At 54.3% G+C, this 18,125-nt stretch overlaps 1 protein-coding gene across 1 annotated transcript; it reads left to right on the top strand.

The window, feature by feature from the left end:
* The first annotated feature begins 82 nt into the window (after positions 1–82).
* SLC66A1 (solute carrier family 66 member 1) lies at positions 83–17,332 on the top strand. The gene is made up of 10 exons (XM_063104774.1): positions 83–160; positions 1,204–1,258; positions 1,855–1,914; positions 4,063–4,291; positions 9,696–9,825; positions 10,570–10,657; positions 11,246–11,388; positions 11,552–11,644; positions 12,245–12,442; positions 14,490–17,332. The coding sequence occupies exons 4-10, from the start codon at positions 4,128–4,130 to the stop codon at positions 14,547–14,549; spliced, it is 876 nt and encodes a 291-aa protein (XP_062960844.1). The 5' UTR covers positions 83–160; positions 1,204–1,258; positions 1,855–1,914; positions 4,063–4,127; the 3' UTR covers positions 14,550–17,332.
* Positions 17,333–18,125: the final 793 nt, after the last annotated feature.

Here is an 18,125-nt window from a genome sequence, read left to right on the forward strand (position 1 = left end):
ACACGTTGCGCGCCCGCGGCGCCTCGGGGACCGTCTGCAAAGTGCGCGGCGTGAGAGGCGGAGCCGCGCGGCTCCCGGGGCGGGGCGGCGGCGCGCGATCAGCTGACCCTGGCGGGGGACGCAACACCGAAGCCGGGCGGTCGCGGCGGGACACGACCTGGTGAGCCGGCTCGGGGACTGGGGGTCGGTACTCCTGGGGCTTTCTTGCCACGTCTTTCCAACAAACTCCTGCGGCCCCTGGACCGTTCCGGGCTTCTGTCCCCTCCTTGTGGCACGAGATCCTGGGGCGAGGCCCCGGGCCGGGATTGAGTGGCCCTCGGGGGCCCTTATGACTGTCGTTCCCCCACCTCAAGGGTGCCCAGCACGGCCTCTCGGACCGGCCCTGTCAGGGGTTGGGGTCCGGGTCCCCTTTTCTCCTCCGGGTCCCGGCCGATGGGCTCCTGGGCTTCCGACGGCTTTGTTTTCCCCGGGGAGGGCCGGGCGAGGGGACCTCGCGGCGCTGGCTCCACGCTGCCCTGTCATTATCCCTCCAGACAGGCGGCCCGCGCCGGGTTGAGTCACCGGGAGGGAGTTTTGGCCGAAGACCTCGAGGCCTGAAGGGTGATGTCCCCAAGCCGGGACGCGCACCCTCCACGTTGTCCCAGGTCTGCCGGGAGGGGAGCCCAGATTGCCCCCTCCCGTGGCATACTTAGGGCAGGTTTCCAAGTGCGTGCACGGGGAGCGTGGTTTTGGAAGTATGAGGACTGGCCGGGGCCACAGGTCTTGTTCATCCAACACTTACTGAGGACGACTGTGTGTCTGCGACGCTGAGGGGACGAAGAGGGGACAGAATAGCAGTTATCCCTGGATGTTGCTATTGAGAGTTCACCCTGTGACAGGCACCACTGTGATGGCTTAGCCGGGATTATCTCGTTTGACTCTGCACTCAGCCTAGCAAGTGGGGACTTGGCATTATTCCCCCACTTTACAGATTAGCATGCTGAGGCTTGGTCACTTGCCCAGGAGTTCTAGACTAGTAGGCATCAGGCAGGTTAATTCCACAGTGCTTTTCTCCTCAACCTGAGGCCATCTGAGCTCATGACTTTTTTTCTCCCTCTCTCCTTTTTTCTTTTTCTCTTTTTCCTCCCCCCTTTTCCTCCCTCCTGCTGTCTCACCCCCACCTCCACCCCTTCTCCCTACCTTTCTCTTTCTCAACATTTTCAGAACCTTTGCTGTGCAGCTGGTGTGTCTGGGCCCTGAGAATAAGTGTACAACTAAGGTGAGGGAGGGGGGCGTGTTTAAAGAGCAGTGGCTGTTGAGGATTGTGATAAGCTTTCTTCAGGTGTGCAGGGAGGAGGTGGCAGGTCCTGTCCAGCTGGCTTGTCAGCCCTCTTTGAGAGAGCAATTTACAAGTGCATCTTAGTATTTCTTTACCAAGCCCTCAAGGGGGAGAAGGACACTCCTGGGGAAGAGACAGCTTGTGCAGAAGCCTGGTGGCCAGAAATGACTATTTGAAGACCAGGGGCAGGAGGCAGGAGATAAGGCGGGCGATGGGGGGGGCAGTTCTTGGAGTATTTGGGGGCCTTGCCTCAGCCTCAAGCAGTTTGGACTTGATCTTGTAGACACAGGTGGACACTTGATCTGCTTTGATGGGAGGCATCTCCCCGAGTCAGCCTGGGATCTGGGAGAGGAATTTGGCTGTGGCTGGAGCTTCCATCCTCCAGCCCAGCCTTTCTCAGTGTACACCGCTTGCACCAGAATTGTCGGGGGAGCTTCTCAAACCCAGAATCCCTGAGCCCCAGCCCAGATGTGCTGACCCTGAATTTTGAATATGCCCTTTCCAAAGGTGATTCCAGGTTCTTGCCATCCCTACAGATGAGGTCAAGCTTGTTGCAACCCTGGACACCCATTCACTCAGTGCTGTTTGAACCAGAGGTGGGTCAATGCCTGGCTTCTAGGTGATGGACTCTATGCATGGTGGCCCTCAGAGGAGGGCCCCTTCAATTAAGAGCTCAGGGGTATCTCAGAGTGTCCTGGACTCCAGGCTGCATGTGGGCCCTTGAATTCCATCCACCTGTGCCACCCCAGGGATCACCTGTCCCGGGTCAGGGGACCACACACCCAGTGACCTGGTCCTGGTTAACCAAGGAAGCTTCCTCAAGACCCCTCCCCTCCATTGGTATGTGTTCACCTCATTTCCTCCCTAACCTGGTGAAAAGAGGGAGTCAGGTGGCCCCAGGTGGTTGAGATGGTGGACAGTCACTCCACATATAAGTCAGGCACCGGCCTGAGCTTTATGTGCACTTACTCAGGACAACCACCCCAAGATGCGGGTGTCATTGGCCCCATTTTATAGACAGGCTCAGACAGGTTAACTCTCTTGCCCAAGGCCACTCAACCTCATCTGTAAAATGGGGACAGCATTGCCTGCCTTGCTGGGGAGTGTGAGGATGCCAATGTACAAACATGATGAACCGCAGTGGCATGTTCAGGTCTACACAAGGATGGTGGGGGATATGGTGCAGTTGCGGGGGGAGGGCCTGGGGAATAAAAGGACTTGCTTTTAAACGACTTTGATGCCGCAAAGGTTCTTACCTGGACTGTATGTTAATTTGGAGTGGCTTTGCAGGTGCCAGTGACAGGGCATCGGGTAATTCAGGTAAACACTTCCAACATCAGCTGTGGTGGTGGTCGTCAAGATGTTTCATCAGGGTGGGCCACCAAGATACAGGAAGAGGCTTTCAGCACCCTGTGCTGGGTCCTGGAGATATCTCAGTGAGCTGGGTAGACAGTGACCTGGGGCACCTCTTCCCACGGCTAGTCACTAGGGCTGAGAGCCTACAGCTTCCTGAGAAAAGGAGCTGACTTGCTTCCTTTCCCTCCCCAATGCCCGTGGTTGCTGCGACCTCAGCAGTTTTGTGAGTCCAGCCAGGGAATTGCTTTATGAGGAGCCCAAGCCTCCTGACACAAGAGGGAACTAAGATGGCTGGAGAGAGCCCCCACCCAAGGGGAGGAAACCCCCTCTCGGCACAGTGAGAAAAGGGGAAGCCCACTTTCTGGCTCCATGAGAAGCAGGGCAGCTGTGCCAGACCACAGGAGGTTTCTGCTGTGCCCAGGGACAGAAGTACACGGGGCAGTGCGGCATGTGGCCATGAGCTGGGGGCTGGGACTTGGTCCTGGGATGGATTCCTGCACTTTCTGATTGGGTGGCCCTGGCAAATCACTTCCCAGCTCTGGTCTCAGGTTCCTCGTGGACAAATCGGTAGTCCCACCTCACAGAGTTGATATGAAGACAGCATACGTTAATGCTCAGCACAGAGCTGGCAAAGAGCTCAGTGGTCAGGGTTGTGGTCATCAGATGGCTCCATCCAGGCCCACTTTCTGTACCTTCTCTAGGCCTGTCACACAAGCAGTGACTGCTCTACTCACTGTCCAGGGTGTGGGCACCGGGAGGGGCCCTCCCTGGCTGCCCGTGAGTTGGCCACATTCTGGCTGGTCGGTGGGGGGATCGTGATCACCCACTTCTTCTCCACTCGCCTACCTGACCCATGTGCGGGCAGCCCCGCTTTAGATGAGGTAATGTACTTAATTAATGGGCCTGGACTCAGCAATTACCTTTGCAGAGTAATTTACAATAGCAAAACATTGGAAGCAACCTAAATATTTGAGAGTTATAACAAAAGATGACATTGAGGCTTAGTTCTACAAACTCTATTTATGAACTCATTTCACCTGCACAGCAAATATGTGCAAACAGCAACTGTCGTCACCACCATTTTACAGATGAGAGAGCTCAGGCACAGGGAGGCAAAGTCACTTGCCCAGAGCTACAGCATTATGAGCATAAAGCTGGGATTTAAACGTACCTGTTCCTGACCACAGATCCAGCACTGTCCCTGCACGTGTTTGTTTTGATCTATGTACCTGGAGGCTGATTGCGTCCCTGTGGGTAGGACTATATCTTTATCCTCTGGTTCAGGGGCTCAGTCAGAGCTAGGTGATAAGGCTGGGATGAGCTTAGGTCAGGACAACATGAGTAGGACCTGGACCTCCTACGCTGAATGTCTCTCTTTCTCCCTGTAGAACCTTTGCCTGCCTCAGTGCACCAGAGCCCACCCTCCTGGGCTGGAAGCCCTCCCTCCACAACCATGGTCTGGAAGAAACTGGGCTCTGGCAACTTCTCCAGCTGCCCCAATGGCTCCCGCCGGTGGATATGGGATGTGTTTGGTGAATGTGCCCAGGATGGCTGGGACGAGGCCAGTGTGGCCCTGGGCTTGGTCTCCATTCTCTGTTTTGCTGCATCCACTTTCCCGTGAGTAGTGCCTGGTGGCAGGACCATGTCAGGGCTGAGGGGTGGGGTGGTGACTCCAGGCACAGCACGGAGAAGGGCTGCCTGTCTGGTGGATGTACTCCCTCCCCCACCCACACCCACTGACTTCCAACCCACCTGGAGGAGCCTGCTTTGCGCTGGGCAGTGCTGATATGGAGATAATTACAATAACATTTACTACAGTGTATTGAATCCTGCTGTGTACCTGGCTATGTACCTAAGCACTTAACATGTTTTTTTTACCCCCATTTAACCATTTAATCCTCATGACAATCCTGTGAAATAGATATAGTTACTATCCCTATTTTGCAGATGAGGGAACTGAAACCCAGAGAGGTTAAGTAACTTGCTCTAGGTTGCACAGCTGTTAAGAGATGGTCAGGGCAGTGGGAGCGCTGGGCTGCGTCAGCCATGGCCTCTGTCCTCAGAGCTTTGACAGTCTGGTGGAGACAACAGCAGTGAACACAAACTACTGTGGCTGCTGCTGTGATTGGGGAATGAGGACATGCTGCATAACAGGACAGTGGTCAAGAGCATCCACACTCAGCTTTGCCACCTACTAGCTGTGACCTGAGCAAGTCATTCCACTGCTCTGTGCCTCAGTTCCCTCATCTGTAAAGTGGGAATATTGTTCCCTACCTCAGCGGGTTGCTAGGAGGATGGCACAAGGGGAGTGTGTGTAAAACGCCCGATGCGGGGCCTTTGCACAATGTCTGCATGAGTCTGAACGTGGCCCGTGGGGATATTGTGAGTGTTTCATTAATTAAAGCACAGGAGAGGGGCACGTACCCCGTCCGCAGAGGCAGGAGGGGGCTGCAGTCAGAAAGGACCTGGAGATGTCAGCCTCTAAGCCAAGTGCTGTAGGATAGGGAAGAATTAGGGGAAAGTGACGGAAGAGCATCCCAGCCAGGGGAACAGCCGGTGCAGGAGGGACGGAAGCAGCTCTGTTTGTATGGCTGACCTAGTGCAGGAGGGACGGCAGGGCAGGGGAGGTCACAGAGGCCATGACCTACGGGCTCTTCTCCACTGTTAAGAAGTTTGCTCTTTCAGATCCCTTTACTGACCAGCCACCAAAAAAGAGAAAAAGAAAGAAATTTGCTCTTTATCCCCAGGATAAAGATAAGGGTTTAATCAGGGGCTTGACATTGTTTGAACAGCTTTATTGGGAGATAATTCACATACCACACAATCAGCCCATTTCAATGTACAAGTCAATGGTTTTAGTATATCCACTGAGTTTTGTAACTGTCACCACAATTAATTTTAGAACATTTTCAGCCCTCTCTTGGCTGGCTGCTGAGGGGGCACGGTGCAGCCACTCCGGAGTCCTCAGGTTCACCAGTAGGAGGATTCTGCTACCATCATGTCTTGGTTTGCTGCTCTTGCTGGAAAGGCAGAAGATCTTTTAAACTGAGTGGATCAAGGGGCTGCAACCACTCTTAGTAGAAAAGAGAACACGAGCAACATCACATATAGCAAAAATACTGACTACTCTGAACTTCACCAGCGAAATACAGATTTGACTTATCAGACTGGACCTAAAGCTACTGATATTTCCTCAGCGGCTGATAACATTCTAAATCAAAAAGCCACCATCTTAGCCGGCACTACAAATATGAAAGTAGGAGCTAGGACACCAGTGGAGAAGAACTAAGAACTTATGTCAAAATTGATTTCTCTATGATATTTTAAGATTCAAAAAAAGAGAAAATTTTGACATCTAAAAGAAAATGTGTAATTTCGAAGGGTTCAGATACCCATACTGGCTAGCTGTCATAAAATAAAAAGAAAAGAAAATGCGTAAAAAAGAACATTTTCATCCGCTAAAAAAACCTGTGCCCATCGGCAGTCATTCCCCATGTCCCCCTAAACCTCTCAGTCTCTGGTAGCCACCAATCTACTTCCTGTCCCTGTAGAAAGAAATTTATCTATTCTGGACATTTAGAGATTCATATCAATGGAATCATATAGTATGTGGCCTTTTGTGACTAGCTTCTTTCATTTAACGTGATGTCTTCAAGATTCATTCACGTTGTAGTGTGTTTTAGTACTTCCGTCCTTTTCGTGGCTGGCTCATATTCCGTTCTGGCTACCACATTTTGTGTATCCATTCATCCACTGAGAGACATTGGGGTTGTTTCTACTTCTTACTTACTATGATTAATGTTGCTGTCTACATTCATGTACAAGCTTTTGTGGGGACTCTGTTTTTATTCCTCTTGAGTATGTACCTAGGAATAGAATTTCTGGGTCTTCTGGTAACTCTGTTTCATCTTTTGAGGAACTGCCAGACTGTTTTTCTTTTTTTTTTTGTCTTTTTCGTGACCGGCACTCAGCCAGTGAGTGCACTGGCCAGTCCTATATGGGATCCGAACCCGCGGCGGGAGCGTCGCTGCGCTCCCAAGCGCTGCACTCTCCTGAGTGCGCCACGGGGCCGGCCCGTGCCAGACTGTTTTTCAAAGTGCCCGCACCGTTTTGTATTCCCACCAGCAGTGTATGAAGGTTCCAATTTCTCCAGACCCACTGCTTCTCAGCCTTTCGGCTAAGGTCAAGTGCAGTTTCTCCAAATCCTCAGCAACTCTGTCTGCCTTTTTTTTTACAGCTGTCCTGGTGGGTGGGAAGTAGTGTCTCGTGGTTTTGATCTGCATTTCTCTGATGGGTAATGATGCTGAGCAGTTTCTCATGTGCTTACTGGCCATCTTCTATCTTCCTTGGAAAAAGGTTTATTCAGATCCTTTGTCCATTTTTCAGTTGAATTATTCATCTTTTTATTGTTGAGTTGTAATAGTTCTTTGTGTATTCTAGATACAAATTCCTTAATTTGCAAATATTTTCTCCCATTCTCTGGGATGTCTTTTCATTTTATTGATGGTGTCCTTTGAAGCACAAAAATTCTAAATTTTGATGTTGTCCAATTTATGTTTTTCTTTTGCTGCTTGTGCTTTTGGTGTCATATCTAAAAAACTATAGCCTAATCCAAGTAACAAAGATTTGCCCTTTTCTTCCTAGAGTTTTATAGATGTAGCTCTTATGTTTAGGTGTTTGATCCGTTTTGAGGGGTTTTTTTTGTATGTTGTGTGAGGTACGAGTCCAGCCTCATTCTTTTGCATGTGGATATCCAGTTGTCCCAGCACCATGTGTTGAAAAGACTGTCCTATCCCCACTGAATTGTCCCAGCACCCTGTTGGAGGCTTTTTACTGAATTGCCTTGTTCTGGGTTCCACATTGGTGTGGCGCGAGTGAGCCAAACGGCTGCTATCCTTGCCTTTGCAGAGCTTCCATTCTGGCACCCTTGAAAGGACAGTCTGAGAATGACAGGGAAGAAGGACCAGGGAGTGGGGGCAGAGAGAGAGACTGAAGGCAGAGAGGCCGCCTTGGAGGCTGTGGAAGCCCCCACGTGGCGGCGGGGATTGGAGAGGCCCTCAGGAGGTGGACTGGATAGGTCTGGGTGACTGATGGAGATTGAGAGACGGAGACTCCCTGTCTGGGGGTGAGAACTTCCCCAGAACCATCTGAGGAGCTGGCTGAGGCTTTCTCTTCCTGTCTGGGCTTGGAGGATAAACCAGTGAGGGGGTCAGAGCCCTGGGAGAGAGCCCCAAGTGACAGCAAAAAGGACAGCCACCTTCCTGCTCCTCCCTAGGACTTGGCCTCTCCTGGGTGGGATAGAATCGCTTTCCTGTAATTTATGGAGACAAGTCAAGTCAGAGGGTCCAGAAGGAGCTTTGCTAAAGGCCACAGGATAAACCTTAATTAAGGGCCCTCTCTGTGCCAGACCTGTACCAGTGGCTGCCCCCGTCCTCAGGAAGCTTGAGTCCAGGAGGGAGGGGATGTCGAGTGTTACAAAGGAGGAAGGAGAAGATCCCGTTGGAACTCATGTTGCTGAAGACCCAGAGGAGGAACTGATATTTCCTGACAGTGAAAGACAAAGAGGAGGTGTCTGGGCCCAGGAGGGAGTGGGGCCCTCTGGAGACTTGGAGAAAGAGAAAGCAATCCTGGGGGCAGAGGTGGGGCTGGTGGCCTGACCTGGGCCTTGTAAGGGCTGGCATCAGAGGGTGTGGTCCTCAGAGGGTGAGGAGCAGTGGAGGGCTCTGACAGTTTTTGGCAAGATTGGGGTTTTAGAAGGATCCCTGAAGGGCCAGCGCATGGCTCACTTGGGAGAGCGTGGTGCTGACAACACCAAGTCAAGGGTTAAGATCCCCTTACTGGTCATCTTTTAAAAAAATAAAAATAAAATAAAATAAAAAAGAAGAATCCCTGAGAGAGAGGATGGATTTGGTTAACGAGGCTTGGTTAGGAAACAGAGAGAGGTGGGAGGAGTGGGGGGTTAGACAGGAGGTGGAAGTGGAGGAACCAGGCCAGTACCCAGCTTTCTTAGTTTCTCGCTTGGGTGATGGGTGGGATTAGGTGCCATTTAGTTTTTCTTTCTATCTGTCCATCCATCCGTCCATCCACCTACTTATGTACCTGTGTGCATGCATGCAGATAGTGAAAAAGAAATTTGAATAGTGAATGGTCGTGTGTGTAACGGTTAAGAGCAAGACTGGAGGATCTGGCCAGGATGTGAACCAGAGCCGTATGACACAACTTCCTCAGTCCCCAATGACAAGGGTCATCATAATAGACTTGACCTCACAGGGGGCCGTGAGGACTGAATGAGTTAATACACACGAGGGTCTCAGAACTCAGAGACCCCGTTGCCACTGTCAACATTGAGCTCACACTGAGTTTTGGCCTCGTACCCTGACCTGGCCACAGGTCCAGAGAGAGGGTCTCAGCACCAAGGACATTTGGGAAAACAGCCAGGGGACCAAAAGCCCACGACTTTTGTAACAGAGAGTTACAGAAGCCTCAGCCCCACCCCTCTGTCACCCTCTGAAGATAATCGGGCTGTGGTTTGGGCCAGTCTTATCATCAGCTGCTCCTGGAGATATGGCAGTGCCCAGGCCTTGGGCCCACGGCTGCCACCACCACCCTTCTTTCAACATGGCCCCCACCCCATCCATAGAAGAAAGAATCCAGGGTTTCTGTGAAGTGGTTCCCAGGGCCTGACACAAAACTTCAGGACCTTACGTAAGCCCTAAGTCCCGGCTGGAGACCCCAGGGTGCGGTGGAGAATCCGAGTAATGCTGTGGATCTGTCTGGAAAGATGCACAGCCACAGGGTTCCCAGGTTGGAAGGCACTCCCCCTGCTAAAAATTTCTCCGAAGGACAAAGAAAGTGTCCTGAGGATTCTGCCTGCAGGCAGGATGGGCTCCCAGGCCACCTGCTGCCCCTGCCCTGCCTCACTCTTCTGTGGTTGTCTCATCCGGGATGTCCCCTCGTGGGCCCTCTAAGGTGGCTTCTCAGCCCTCGGCCTCTGAGCATGCATCCCCCTCCTCTTCCACAGCCAGTACATCAAGGCCTGCAAGACAGGCAACATGGACCAGGCCCTGTCCCTGTGGTTCCTCCTGGGCTGGATCGGTGGAGACTCCTGCAACCTCATCGGCTCCTTCCTTGCTGACCAGCTGCCCCTGCAGGTGGGCCAGTCCCCGGGCAGGGTGGGACTGCCAAGGACAGCCATGGCAGAGGCACCGGGAGCAGCCAGCAGGAGGAGAGGCCCAGGCTCTTTGGCCAGCTGGTCTCCAGAATCCTGACCTGTCATTCCATCTTGTGAGGGTCCCATTCTGTAGAGAAGCTCTGCCTGCAATGCTGTGTGACAATGGGCACGTCTTCTCTGGGCCTTAGTTTCCCCATCTATAATATGAGCACATCAAACCAGAAGATCGCTGGGATCTTTTACCTCTGAAGTGCTAGGATCCTAACTAAGCTTTCAGGGCGTGGGGCCCTCAAAGAGAAAAGGAGTTTTTCCTTGGGAGACACAGATGTCATCATTCTCCTATGGCCAGAAAGAGCTGGGGATCACAGTCAGGAAGGCATTGTCTTCCCGAATGGGACCGTAAAGTCTTAACTGCTCCTGCATCAGTCCAAACCAAAGCCATCACTTAACTACGGAGTCCTTTTTATCCCAACTAGTAGCACTAACCACCAATTCCTCGGCACCTACCCAGGCTGGACCCTGTGCCGGGCCCTTTGCCCACCTGATCTCCAATTCTGCCAGGTAGGAACTGTGATCCCTCCTTTCTAGATGAGGAAGCAGAGGCTCGGAGAGGTGAAGTGACTTGGTCAGAGTCACCCAGCTGGGATGTGGCAGAGTGCTGCTGGGGTGTGGTCTCAGAGCCTGGGGCTGCAGCCGACACCCGGGCCCCCTGCCTCTCTTGCAGACCTACACAGCTGTGTATTACGTCTTGGCAGATCTGCTGATGCTGACACTGTACTTCCATTACAAGTTCAAGAAATGCCCCTCCCCGTGTGAGTATGGTGACCTCTCTGTGTCCAGTGCTCCACTGGCAGCCAGAAGGGCCTAGAGCTTGGGAGGAAGTAGGTTTTCCATTGCTGGGTGATAAACCAAACCTCAGAAAGGCTTCCTCAGGCCTTATCTTAAAGCCTGAGCCAAGATAGAGGCTTGGGGGCAATGAGCACATCCTGGGCCAGACCGCAGGGAGGTTCTGTTCCCTCCAGTTCTCATGCAGCAAACACAGCCTGAGGCCAGGTCAACAGGGCAAGTCCCTGGGCCACCTCTGCCCTCCAGAATTCAGAAGTGGCAATAGATGAGGTCAGCTCGAGGGCTGTGCAAGACACGATGGAGGCACTGAGGGAGGAAAGTGAGTCTCACTGGCATTTCTGCTTTTGATAATCCCACCTGCTGACCCCACTGCCCACCCCGTTTCACCTTTACAACTCTAGGAGAAGGGTGCTGTTGTTATACCCATTCTACAGATGAGGAATCAAAGCTCAGAGAGGTTAGGTCACTTGTGCAAGGTCACACAGCCACAGAGGGGCAAAGTCTGTCTGCTGCGACTCATACCTACCTCGGCTTCCCTCCTGCCTCCTGTGCAGTAGCTGCCCCCATCAATTCTGTGCTCTTGTTCACCTTGGGGACGGTGTGTTCCACGCCACTGCTGAGCAGCTCTGGCCCTGTGGCTGCCCCGAGGGAGGTCTTCCGGGGGCGGACGCTCCTGTCTGTGGAGCCGGGCAGTAAGGTGAGCTGTGGGGACGTGGTGGTAGAATAAGGGTGGGGGGCTGGCTTGTCCCCAGGCTCTCCCCTGCTTGGCCATGTGGGTATTAAGTGGGGTGGGGGCTCACCCTCTAGGAGGGATCTGCCCAGCCCCTACTGGGCACTGAGTGCCCCTCCTGCCCTCCCAGCCCTTCACTCGGCAGGAGGTCATTGGCTTCGTCATTGGCTCCATCTCCAGCGTGCTGTACCTGCTCTCCCGGCTGCCTCAGATCCGCACCAACGTGAGCCTTGAGCAGGGGCCGGGTGGGGCCAGGGGGGTTGAGTGGCCCCCTGGGTTAAGGAGTAGCTGGGGCAGGAGTCTTTGTTCTGAGGGTCTGGGACCACCCTCAGTGTTGGCTTGGGCAAGTTAATTCAACTCTCTGAGCCTCAGTGTCTGCCTCTGGAAAATGGGCACGGTGCCGCCTGCCATCCAGGGGTACCTGAGACCTGTGGGTGTCTCAGGAAAGTAGGGGGTCGGGTGAGGGGCTGAGCTTCGAAGCCTGGGAGGAGAGGGGCAGGTGGGGAATCAGGGATAGAGGGAGGCTTGCTGGGTGATGCGAGTCCACGCAGGGCTGGAGAGCAGGGCGTCGTGGGGCCGGCAGGCATGGTGAGCCAGTTTCCTGTGGACTCGGACGAGGCTCAGGAGAGGATGTTGGAGGGGGGATGAGGAGTTCTGGAAGGGGCTGGTCTGTGTGCCAGGCCCATGCTGGATGCTGGGCACACAGTGAAAAACAGCTCAGAGTATGTTCAACGTGATGGGGCAGCTGGACGTGTGGACAGTTACAATCCAGAGTAACAAGAGCCTTGTTTGGGGTCTCTGGCCCACCTCCTCTCCTCCCCAGTTTCTACGGAAGTCGACTCAGGGAATCTCCTACTCGCTGTTCGCATTGGTGATGCTGGGGAACACGTTGTACGGACTGAGCGTGCTGCTCAAAAACCCTGAGGTGGGCCAGAGCGAGGGTAGCTACCTGCTGCACCACCTACCGTGGCTCGTGGGCAGCCTGGGCGTGCTGCTGCTGGACACCATCATATCCTTTAGGGTGTGAGGGGCAGGCGGAGCAGGCAGGGCGGCTTCTGCCTGCACATGGCTTCAGCATTCATTCATCCATCCCACCCTCCCTCCCTCCCTCCCTCCATCCATCCATCCAGCCATCCATCATCCATTCTCCCATTCCTCCATCTCTCCATCCCTCCATCCATCCATCCATCCATCCATCCATTCATCCATTCATCCATTCTCCCATTCCTCCATCTCTCCATCCCTCTATCCACCCATCCACCCATTCTCCCATTCCTCCATCTCTCCATCCCTCTATCCACCCATCCACCCATTCTCCCATTCCTCCATCCATCCATCCATCCATCCATCCATTCTCCCATTCCTCCATCTCTCCATCCCTCCATCCATCCATCCATCCATCCATCCATCCATCCATCCATTCTCCCATTCCTCCATCTCTCCATCCATCCATCCATTCTCCCATTCCTCCATCTCTCCATCCCTCTATCCACCCATCCACCCATTCTCCCATTCCTCCATCTCTCCATCCCTCTATCCACCCATCCATCCATTCTCCCATTCCTCCATCTCTCCATCCCTCCCTCCCTCCATCCATCCATCCATCCATCCATCCTCCCATTCCTCCATCCATCCATCCCTCTATCCATCCATCCATCCATCCATTCATCCATCCATTCTCCCATTCCTCCATCTCTCCATCCCTCCCTCCCTCCATCCATCCATCCATCCATCCATTCTCCCATTCCTCCATCTCTCCATCCCTCCATCCATCCATCCATCCATCCATCCATTCTCCCATTCCTCCCTCCCTCCCTCCATCCATCCGTCCCTCCCTCCCTCCCTCCATCCATCCATCCATCCATCCATCCATCCATCCATCCATCCATCCATCCATTCTCCCATTCCTCCATCTCTCCATCCTTCTATCCACCCATCCACCCATTTGTTCCTCCGTTCCTCCATCCCTCCATCCTTCTATCCATCTGTTCCTCCCTCCCTCCCTCTCTCCCTTCCTTCCTCCATCCATCCATCCATTCTTCTATCCCTGCACTCACCCATTCATTCAAGAGTGCACACCTCCTGTGTGCTGGGCACCCAGCCAGGCATTTGATCCATTCATTAGTCATCAAGGACAGAATGGCCCTCACCTCGAGAAGCTTACAGCTCAGTGTGGGGAGGCAGACGGGACACACATAATTATCAGATAATTACTTCACTGCAGTGGCACCAAGTACTGCAGAGAAAAATGGCAAGAGTGTAACCAGGGGGCTGTCCTGGTTTAAAGGTCAGCAGAGGCCTCCACAAGAGTCGTCTAAACCATGGCCTAAAGGAGGAGAAGTTAGGTAAAGGCAAGGGAGGAGTGTTCTGGGCACAGCTTGTGCCAAGGCCCTGAGGAACAGAGACAAATCAGCCTATCCAGGCCATGGGAAAGAAAGCTGGAACATGGAGACACACGTGAGTTAGCGTCAGAAAAACCCGGGTTCAAATCCTGACTCCACCACTCCCTAGCTGTGTGACCCAGGGCACACCATCAACCTCTCCATGCTTCTAGATCTTCACCTGAGTTAACAGTCACTGTCCACAGGATAATGGGGTGATTATGTACGATGAGGTATCTGAAAACAATTCCCACATGACCCAGCACTCACTGAGTGCTCAGTAAACGTTTGCTAAGTGGCCAAGCAGGACATTATTTGGGTCTCATTTGGGAGAAAGTAAACATGGCTCTTGTTTCTGCATTTGCTGAGTCCCTGCGGGCGCAAGAGAGAAGTTTAAGCTCTGATGTCCCAGAATGGACTGGCAACTTGGTGAACCCCAGGATGCCATAGGATGGGAGGAGGGCCAGATCCTGGGCTAGGGTCAGGGGAGGCTGCTGCGGGAGGAAGAGCTCGGTGTTGCACTTGGGAGACGGATGGAATTTGGCTAGGGCCTGATGAGCAGGGAAGGCACTCAGGGTGGAAGGGACAGCACGAGGGAAGAGGGAGCCAGAGTCTCCCCCAGGGGCAGGTCCAACCAATCTCTGCTCCATTTGGCCTTAACGTTGGCCCCTCCAGATCTCTGTCCAGTTTCTGGTGTACAGGAACAATGCCTCTTCCCCAGAGTGTGAGCCCCTCCTCCCCAGCTGACCAATGCCAGGCTGAGCCCAGGATGAGAGGGACCTCCAGATGCCACACCCAGGAAAGGAGAGGTGTGGACGGAGACAGTGCTGCTGCCTCTGGATTGGGCCGTGGAGGAAGCCTGTGGGAAGTAGAACTCCCGGCCTGCCTACCTCCCCAGCACGCCTGGAATCCTTTTCCAGAGCAAGACGCTCCCATGGGCGGCCTACCCCGCCCTGCCTCGGAACACCTCCCAGGTCTGAGGCAGCTGTCCCTGGCAGCCTCGAGTGAGGGGCTGCAGCTGGGACCTCAGGACCTCTCGGAAGACAGCGCAGCTGCCCCTCCTGCCCACCTACCTCATTCTGCCTGCTGCCCCCCTGGAGGGGCCACAGCTGCAGCCTGGTGGACCCAGGACTGTCCTGTTGACTCCAGACAACCTAGTAAATGGTACCTCCCAGCAAGGCCTGTTTCTGTTGCTCCTTCCCCAAGGTGCTGGAGTCTGGGCTGCCATGGGGAACAGTGGTGGATGGGGATCCGGGGGGGTACCCGAGCAGGAGGGGGCCACACCTACCTGCAGCCCTGGCCCAGCCTTCCAGCCCTCTGATTTCTTTAACCTGCAGCAAGAATGACACACTGACAGGGTCCCTGCACCTCGGCGCTCAGGAAGAAGCAGAATAGTTAAAGCTCAGATCTCAGTTCTGCATCTTAGCTTCTTGGTGGCCACGTTACTTCATCTGCGAAGATGACAGACAGTACTACCACTTCACGTGGACTTTTAAGGAGTAAATACAATGGTGTAATTATGGAGTTTAGCCCTCAAGTCTGGCACATAGTAAGAGCTCAATGAAAGTTAGCTTTGATGGTTTCTAATTGGAGGAAAGGGACAACCAGGTCTGCCTGGAGATCAGGAGACATTCCCAGAGGAGGTGACAGGCCAGATCAGGAGTCCTGCAGGCAGGAGGAGGTGCAAGAGCAGGGCAGGAAGGCAGAGAGTGGGCAGGGCCTAGCCCTGGGTTCTCTTTCCTGGGCTCCAACCTTGGTTTGTTTCCAGACTCTGTTCTGATTCCACCTTCCCGTCAGTCACAACCTCGTGGGTGCCTGGGGGACAGCATCAGCTCCCCTCCTTGCTGGCCTGATCTTGCCCCCTCACACCCCACCCTAGGTCCAAAAGTCCAGAGCCTGGGACCTGGGGGCCATCTGGTGGGCTGGTCCCAGGTGGGACTGAGGGCTGGCCTCGGGGAAATGAGCCTTTCTTTTAGAATCTTCCTCTCCCAGCCTCAGAGAAAGAAAGGGGCACACTGGCCCATCCTGGTCCCATGGATACTTGGCAATCACAGCCTTCCACTCGGCTTATGCTGTGTTGGGCTTCTGGGATATGGGCAAACCAGCTCTGGTCCCTGCCCTCAAGGAGAAGAGATGATTGGCAGGTCCTGGTGGTTAAGAGCTGTGACCACAAGGTAGAAAGTGCCATAGGAATGAGGAGATGAGACCTGCCTCTGGAGAATCAATCAGGGATGGCTTCATGGAGGAGTGGCCTTTGCACTGGATCGTGAAGGCAGAGGGGAGGCCGATCAGGAAAAGGGACGGGCATGTGGGTGGGTTGGTCTGGGGTGCTCCCAAGGTGGGGCTGCTTACAAAGAGCCTTGAAAGCCAGGCTAATGCTGAGGACAGGGACAAGGTTCTGGGGCAGGGCCAGCCGCAGCAGCTCAGCAGCAGATGACGGGTTGGTTGGGGGAAGAGCCTTTGTTGCCGGAAAGGAGGGAATTGGGATCTGAGATTCTGGTGGGCAGTGAGGGAGGGTAGGGCCAGTCTCCCCCAGTCCTGTACTCCTGGGGGATGGCCCGTGAGCCATCTGACATGCAGCGGACATTTATTGAGAACTTGCTCTGTGCTGGGCTCTATCATTCTGTCCTCACAACCCCCCCCCCAGAGACAAGTGGTATTATCATGGCCATTTTACAGATGGGGAACAGGCTGAGAGGAACTGTGCGACTTGCCCAAGGCCGCCCAGCTAGGAGTGGTTGCTGTTTGCTACACATTAGGTCCTCTGCTGTGGGGCCATCTCATACTGGCTGGGGGTCCAGGGCTTGTGACCACGTGTGGGTCAGCCTCACCCTCAGGTGCAACCCAAACCCTGCTGGGCTCAGCTCTCCTACCGTCCTGAGCAGCGACTTCCACGAGCCTCCAGCCCTGCCCGGATTGCAGGGGAAGATGCCTCAGGTCCTGGGCCCCAGCTGGCTCGGGCCTGTGCCTGCTTCACATGCCCTTTGCCAGCAAGATGTCTGGCTCCATGCAGGGCTGGACCTGGCTTGATGCCAGTTACCTGGGGCCAGGTGGCACCCTTCCCAGCCTGAAGACCTGGGGGCTCAGTATGGCAGCATGAACCCTAAGTACAGGCCTGAACCGGAGCTGGGTGGGGAAGAGAGAAAATAACACAGGCCCTGCCTCGGGAAGCCCTTGTCTGATGGGATGACATCATCTCTTCTGGGATACACCCAGTCTGGTGGGATGATAGCTCTTGCTGTCAGCCAGGAGCTATGGTTCCTTCCTCCTCGGGAAGCCCCCAGTCTGATGGGGGAGACCTGGTCCCTGCCCCTGGGGAGTGCCCTGTCTGATGGAGGAGGTACATTCCCTGTCCTCAGAGAGTCTCGCCTGCAGCTCATGCACACCTTGATCCCCCCTTCCCTTTGGAGGCTTCATCCCACTGCCCCAAGTAGGATTCAAACTGGTGGAGCCATCTCTGGTGCTGGAAGAACCTGGTGGCCTGTCCTAGGGCCGCATGGTCTGTGCCCTGGGTCCCTAGAACCTTGTTGAAGGGCGAACTGGAGACATGTTCACATGATGGGGCAGAGCACAGGCCACGTCCCAAGCACACCCCAGCACCTGGCACGGGGTAGGTGCCTGGTAAACACATGATGGCTACATTTGCTTGCCCACCAGAGGAAGCTTACCAATGCCTGGGACCTCCCCGGGTGTCTCCCGCAGAGAAGGGCCAATCTGATGGTCTGGTTCCTTGGACAGATGGGGCGTTTGCCAGTGAGGGGGCTGCTGAGTTGAAAGTGCCCCAGGTGGCTTCCTTTCTCTCCCTGGCTCACACCTCTTGCAAGTCGGTGGCAGGATGCTCATGTCCAGGTGTGGCCTGAAGGGAGGAGACCCCCCACCTTAGGTCTTTCTTCGCACTTGAAGGGTGGGCATTTCGGTTTTAGGCTCAGACTCAGGCAAAGAAGTAAACCATGCTCACCAGCTGCCTTGTTCAGGACGGTCTCTCCCTCAGGACACTCACAGGGAGCAGGAGGCTGGGCCAGTCACCCCCAAAGATTCTTCCCTTGGCAGGTCATATTTTAACTACTGAACAAGATGCCACATACAAAAGTGCCTTGCATGGTGCCTGGCCCAGTGATCCACAGACAAGCTCCTTGCCCCCCCAGGTCCTGGGGGTGGGCGTGGCAGGCAGGAGAAGCTGGCTGGCAGGCCGGTGGCATTCTCCAGTAAAGCGGAAGGAGTGGGTCCAGCAGCCCAGGCCTCAGTGCTCCACCCCAGGCCCTCCCAGCCAGGCTCCCACTGGTTTTTTATTATACCTGGGGTCTTCTGAAGACAACATGGCCT

This window comes from Cynocephalus volans, chromosome 8, assembly GCF_027409185.1.
Source record: "Cynocephalus volans isolate mCynVol1 chromosome 8, mCynVol1.pri, whole genome shotgun sequence".
NCBI lineage: Eukaryota > Metazoa > Chordata > Mammalia > Dermoptera > Cynocephalidae > Cynocephalus > Cynocephalus volans.

Coding starts and splice junctions, on each gene's coding strand:
- SLC66A1 (XM_063104774.1), top strand. CDS start 4,128: ATGGTCTGGAAGAAACTGGGCTCTGGCAACTTCTCCAGCTGCCCCAAT. Junction 4,292..9,695: donor TTTGCTGCATCCACTTTCCC/GTGAGTAGTGCC, acceptor CCTCTTCCACAG/CCAGTACATCAAGGCCTGCA. Junction 10,658..11,245: donor CAAGAAATGCCCCTCCCCGT/GTGAGTATGGTG, acceptor CCTCCTGTGCAG/TAGCTGCCCCCATCAATTCT.